At 40.1% G+C, this 6,498-nt stretch overlaps 1 protein-coding gene across 1 annotated transcript; it reads right to left on the bottom strand.

Annotated features, from left to right (window-relative positions):
- Window positions 1-921: 921 nt before the first annotated feature.
- Window positions 922-5,610, bottom strand: CALHM4 (calcium homeostasis modulator family member 4). The gene is made up of 2 exons (XM_037065099.1): window positions 4,954-5,610; window positions 922-1,589 (listed from the first exon to the last, which is right to left on the bottom strand). Exons 1-2 carry the CDS (start codon window positions 5,509-5,511, stop codon window positions 1,197-1,199), a joined length of 951 nt encoding a protein of 316 aa, XP_036920994.1. The 5' UTR covers window positions 5,512-5,610; the 3' UTR covers window positions 922-1,196.
- Between the last annotated feature and the right edge of the window lie 888 nt (window positions 5,611-6,498).

The raw sequence follows: 6,498 nt of genomic DNA, 5'->3' as shown, positions 1-6,498 counted from the left end.
ATAGACTCTTATTTTAATGATTATGTAAAATTAGATTACCATGTAATTGGTTTTCAGATAGTCAAGTTGCCTGGTGTTCCTGAAAGTGAATCTTGAAAGTCAGCTTGACTATATTGGCAATGGTCCACTGCCCAGTAAGCAGTCATTGTTTTGATTAAAAAAAATAGAAGTTCTCATTTTGGCCAATGAATCAGTACATTAATGTGGCAAAAATCAGGCACAAAACACTACATATATCAGAAATAATCAGTATAAACTAGAAAGCTGTAAATCTCAGAAGTGCAAGGTCATGCAGAAAAAAGTTAGGCAGGTCTCCCCTTCTGGAGTTCTAGAAAATGCATATACAAACATAGTTTACAGCCTTGTCTTCCCAAGTAGACCTTGAGTGCAAGGTGCAGTTTGATCATGAAAAAGCACAGATGGTGTCTCTGTAGTGGGGCCCAGAGGGGAAGCTTTATGTGTCATTGCTATAAAAATGCTCCCACTATGGAGTTGCTACAAATAACATTTATGACACTAACGATGATACACTAATGCATCATCTTTCCCTGGTTGTAACAGCATGACTCATGACCTTCAATGGGCTTCTCCCCTACATGTCACCAGCTTTGAAAGGGCTTTTTATCCTGGTTTCCAGAAGGTCAGAGAGGTAAGCTTGGAGGAAGAAGTAGCGAAAAGTTTCTGAATACAGAGGTAGGCAAAAAGAAAAAAGAGAAAACCAGAAATTAGAGACAGGGAAAATAGTGATACAAGAGTGCAGAGAGGAAGGAAAGGGTAACTCTTAGCACTTATTTTAAGGAAGGCACCGTGTAGAGAGCACTTTGTTTCTATTGCCACATTTAATCCTCTCCGCAGCCCTGTGAAGTAGCTACTCTGTGCAGACAACAAAATGGCACTCGAAAATATTACTTTTTGCACAACTATTAAGTAACAGAACCAAGATTTAAATGTTGGTAGGACTCCCGATTTTGTATTATTTTAGTAAGGCCAATGCAGGCATTACCAGACCATCAATGAAATTTCAAAAAGGGAGACTGGCACAATTGTCAGACAAACTGATTTTGGAAATAGCATTTTGAATGGACTTATGTAAACCAATATTAGGAGACAGAGAAAAAGATGAATAAATTGCATCGAAACTCTATTATTGGAACAGAGCAGGTGTCAAGCAACCTGAATTGCGAAAGGTGCTATAATCAAGGTTTTAATTCAATACCTCTTGATTTGCTTTCTTCATTAACCTCATCTTCGTGTTCCTGGTCCCCAAGGAAGCTATAGCGACCTTGCAAGTCACCACCCAAGCAGCAAAGACTGGGTGCTGAAATATCTTTCCAGTCCTGACACGAAGGAATACGTACGTGCTTGACATCTTCACTTCCAGGAACAAAGCCAAATAGATTCTTTATGCGCTGCAGGATGAGGAGGCGCGCGTGCTGCTCCGCAGCTTGTTTAAAGAGCTCCCTCTCGTGGTGCAGGTGGTTGGTCCAGTAGCAGTGCTGCAGAGCGCTGAGGGGCGAGCAGCACTTGACCGCGCAGCAGGAGACCAGGGCAGTGATGCTCGCCAGGGTGATCAAAATCCAGCCCAGCATCTTAATGTAATTATTTAAGAGGAAAACAGAAAACATCAGTGCATCGATTATTCAAGAAACAGTCATGGTCCGAAGGATTCCTTCAAAATCGAGAACTAAACTGTGGACAAGATATGTGTTTTTCTAGTTTTTAACACACTAACAAGGTGATGACCATTTGATATGGTTACGGGTGTGATGGAGGTGTAGGCCCAACCATTTCAACTTCATTTGGGGATTATAAGGGATTTTGCTCAGTTCACTTCTAATGGATTCTAAGTATTGTCCTTGAAGTAGCAGATGCTAGAGCCCGCACATTACCCTCGCATAAAGGAACACAAAGTATGTCCTTTGCTTTTAGCCCAATCTTACTTTTCAGCCATCAGGTACAGGCCGGTGCATTGTCTGAGGGCTTACTAAGTATTTGATAATGACGGTGATGAAAATGATGACATGATGGATAATAATGGTGGCCTCCTAAGCACCTTCAATGATGTGCCAACAAGTTCTCATTAATATTTCTGCCTTGGTTGCTCTTTCCTTTTATTTTTTATGACCAAAGATGGAAGTCAGTCAGCAGACTCTTATGTCTCTAAATATATAACACCTTATTGTTTTCCTCTCCATTTCCTTCCCCCTTCAAATAGTCATTTGCTGGCTAGTTTTATGACTTTTTTTGAAATGTACTTGGGAAGGAAAATGAACTAGATTTTATTTGCAATCGCTTAGTCTCCCCCATTAAAGGCTGATGTGAATGAATGTCTTTTACTCTTACAATACTTTTATTTTCTTTTAACTTTTCTTCTTTTTCCCCAGTATTCAGCGGTTGTCATAAAAAGTGAGAGACACAACTTCCACACATTTAGGGAAGCCAGCAGTAGGCAGCTGCAGTCTGGGAGGTGGAGGTCTCTTCCACAGTCTGATTCACTGGCAGGCCTGGAATTGCCCGTGTGTGCACAGGGGCATAGCTGCACTCTGTGGAGGTTAAATCCTACAAGGCGATACACATCACAGTTCAACTAAATGGAGGCTGGTAAGGTAGAGGAAAGGTTATATTGGATACCCATAAATTCATCAACTATCATTTATTGAGCCCCAGGTGGATGGCTACCATGGTGATTGGTGGCGGAAACTCAGATGTACACAATTTAAGATATGTGCATTCTTTCCACAACCTTTAAGCCTTAAGAGAGAAACAAAAGAGCAATACAAGAAATATGGTAAAATATGTTAATTTTTGATACATGTAACTATGGGCCTGAGGGGGCACAGTGAAAGAAATGAACTTGTTTAAAGGAGAGTATTAGGGAATACTTCTCAGAGGAGATGATGCTCACACTAAAATTACTAAAGAGGAGTTCAACAGAATGCAAGAAGTTGAGGAGAGTTCCAAAGAGACAGACAACTAAGAACATAAAGAGTTCAGAAAACCTCAAGAAATTTGGATTCACAGGGTCCTAGGAGTCATGTGGAAAAGTAGTCAGGGGCCAGATATTGAAGGTCTAGTATGTCCTGCCAAGAATTTGGATTTGTACTTGGGTTGGTAGGAAATCACTGAAGGACATTATGTGGAGTATGCGAGGGCAGGCTCATCACGATTTGCATTTAGAAAAATAATTTTAACCTTGGGATAGAAAGCAGATTGAAATGAAGTGAAACAAAGATCAGGAAGATATCTGAGAGTGAGGTATGGGTAGAGAAGGAATTTTTAAAAAGATTTTATTGATTTTTAGACAGGGAAAGGGAGGGAGAGGGTTAGAGAAGCATCAATGTGTGGTTGCCTCCTACAAGGCCCTTATTGGGGACCTGGCCTACAACCCAGGTGTGTGCCCTGACTAGGAATCGAACTGGCGACCCTTTGGTTTGCAGCCTGTGCTCAATCCACTGAGCTACACCAGCCAGGGCAAGGAATTTGAATTTGATCTTGTGGTCAACCCAGAGGAGTTCTACTGAAGACAGTGTGTATTTCTCAAGTGAGACTGATATTTAAGGTAACCACAGAGGGCCCTGATGAAATAGAAACAGCATAATGTTTTCAAGCGGCCATTTATTAGCTCTGTGAACTTATGAAAGTTACATAAACTCTTTGAGCTTTGGTTTCCTCATCTCTAAAACAGGATTGCTTGTATCTGTCTCATAAGATTTTGAGGACTGGAGTTAAGATATAAAATGTATACTATGTGATGAGCGACTAAGTAAATATTAGTTTTGTTGTCACCAAAGCAAAAAATCCACTTGCCAAGAGCACTCAGAACTGCAAAAACATCCTTTCATGGAAGTCTGTATATCATTAAATGAGACATTTTATTTTAACCTTAATAAAATGTGACTATTGCATATTACCTCTTAGTTTTTCTTAAGCAAGGATATTTTTAAAGTTAAAATTTTCCCACTGGTTCCTTGACTTTTCACCTATATTCACAGAGCCCCTCTGCCTGAGCTTTAGGGCTGGTATAAAAAGGTTGAGACAAAGCCCACCTTAGTGGGACTTCTCATTTTGCTTAAACTGGGCCATAGGCAACGCTGCGGTGTTCTGTGAGCTGATAGTATTTTTTCAACTAAATATCATTAGCACTTCTAAATTTTAATAACTGAAAAGTAATGGGTCAAAAATGTCTTTACAATAAGTCATTTAAAAAATGTTTTTACTGTGTGGCGGTGGTTTGACAATTTGTTTTTCTCCTCCCTACATCTTTTGGAGAAACTGAGGAAAGCCACTGACTCTCTGTTGAACTCATAACTGTATTAGGCTCAGGTCTCCCCCAGCCTCCCTTGTCCCACTCCTCACACAGCCCTGTCCAAGGACACAGAATTTAAAACCACCACTGAAGCATATTTTCAATTATGTTTAAGCTTACGGTAATTTTAGGGATTTTAATTTATAAAAGTGCATTTTAAGACTATGCATGTGGCAAGGTGAAATTTACTAATATGGTAATATTTAGTTTAATAACAATATCTAAAATTCATTGTTTTGTGTATATAAATTCTAGACACAGTGGTGAGTACTTTATATATATTAGGTCATTTATTCCTCACACCGGTCCTATGTGGTAGATCCCATTAACATCCTCATTTTACAGCTGAGAAAAGTGAAGCATGGGTTAGTTACATAAGTTGCTTAAGGTTTTGCAGGTTAATAAACAACAAAGAAATACTTAAACCCTGGTCTGTGACTCCAAAGCCCAATATCCTAACTGTATTTATATAGCTGCTCAGTAGAAATCACTTTGACCAAGGGCGTCTAGTTTGTGCCACTCGTCAGAGTGTTGTGTGTTCTATAGTCAGACAATGTGAGAAGCAGCAGGAGTGTGAAATGATTCCAGGGAGTGTAGACTGTAGTTAATATGGGAAAGGGTAACAGAAAAAGAAATCCAACACTTACTTGTGACTGGTATCTGTGCAGAAGAGCTACCTCATCTCTTACCAAGTTCAAGTCAGATGGAGCTGATTTGCAACATGGAAACCCAGCTAAGATCTCTTCCCGTTTGCTGGCATTGATGTTGTCAAACACTGGGTAATGGTCCACTGATACAAATTCACTTGCCGCACACTCGTAGTACGTGCCTGTCATCAGGGTCGTCACCAGCCACGTCAGCGGAGCAACGAGTGCCCTCCCGGTGATGCTGCAGAACCGCAGGCAAGCCAGCTTGCGCTCCAGGAGGCTGACTCTCCGGTGCGGAGGGGCACATCTGCAGCAGTATTCCTTGGAAATTGTCCACATCTGGCTTCTCAGAGCATAGCCAGCAACCAGAAGGATCAAGGCAGGGATGACTAGGAAAGCAGAACCATAATAGAAATTTTTCCCAACTTGACAGGGACATCTGAATGTGAAAGAGGAGAACAGCTGTTGCCCACCAATCGTCAGAGCAGCAATTAAAGAATTGATCCATGTTCCACTTCTCTGCAGAGAAGATGCAATACGGTTGAGAGCTGCACCCATTGTTGGGAAGCTCTTCCACAGATCAGCTGGTATCCCTTTCTGATCATTAGACTCCTCCAGCTATAACCATTTTATGGGATCTTACTGGTTCAACTGGTTGTGTCAGTCAATCCAACATCCTTACATGTTGAAAGGATTCTAGCATCTTTCCTTGTGCACCCTGGGAGTCCTGACCTAATAAATGCACTTCAGATTACATTCATAGCTGGAAGAAATTGAGAGAGGGGTTCATCTGGTGTGAGGGACGGGGAAAACTTCTTCAGTGTGTCTTCCTCTAAAGAGAGCATGGCTTGTGGGCAAAGCCGACCACTGACAGCGTTCCCTGTGCGGCTTCGTGGGACACAAAATGCTCTGTACCAGCAAACAGAGCATTGGGAGCAAAACAGAGAACGTCCTTGCCTTTGGACTAGTCCAGGATTTTCTTACCATAAAATTACGACATAAAGAATAAAGAAAATTGTTAAAAAATAAACTGATCCAATATTTAGAGCTCTCTGCAGCGTTCATAACCCAAGAGTTCTGCCAGAAGTTCCCAAATGCTTTCCCAAAAAGAGAGGAACAAGGCTTGGGTAGCCTTAAAACTGAATCACAAAAAAGCATTCTAACATTGTATAAAAATCTATTTGTATCGACACAATACAATATAATAATGTGCTACTTTATGCAAATTTTTAATGTGATATCCTTTTGTTCTATGAAAATGTGATATTTATATATTAAGAAAGTTATATATCCATAAAGAAGAAATAATTTGTAAGATGTTTTCTATATTTGCTTAATCAACAAATATTTTTTGGATACTTTCTATATAAGAGCCACTGGACTAAGCATGGTTGGGCTTATAAAAAGTGAGTAAGATATAGATTTCTATTTTCAAAAAAAACCACTCAACTGGACATGGTTAAATACATAATTAGTGAATTGAAACATAATGCTGTTTCAAGGATTTACCCAAAGAGCAATACAAAAAGACAAATAATTAAAATA

This window comes from Sturnira hondurensis, unplaced genomic scaffold (assembly GCF_014824575.4).
Source record: "Sturnira hondurensis isolate 20B ecotype Veracruz unplaced genomic scaffold, ASM1482457v3 Scaffold0015596, whole genome shotgun sequence".
Taxonomy (NCBI): Eukaryota; Metazoa; Chordata; class Mammalia; order Chiroptera; family Phyllostomidae; genus Sturnira; species Sturnira hondurensis.
The sequence above is the reverse complement of the archived record's forward strand: the minus strand, read 5'-3'. Positions and strand labels throughout refer to the sequence as shown.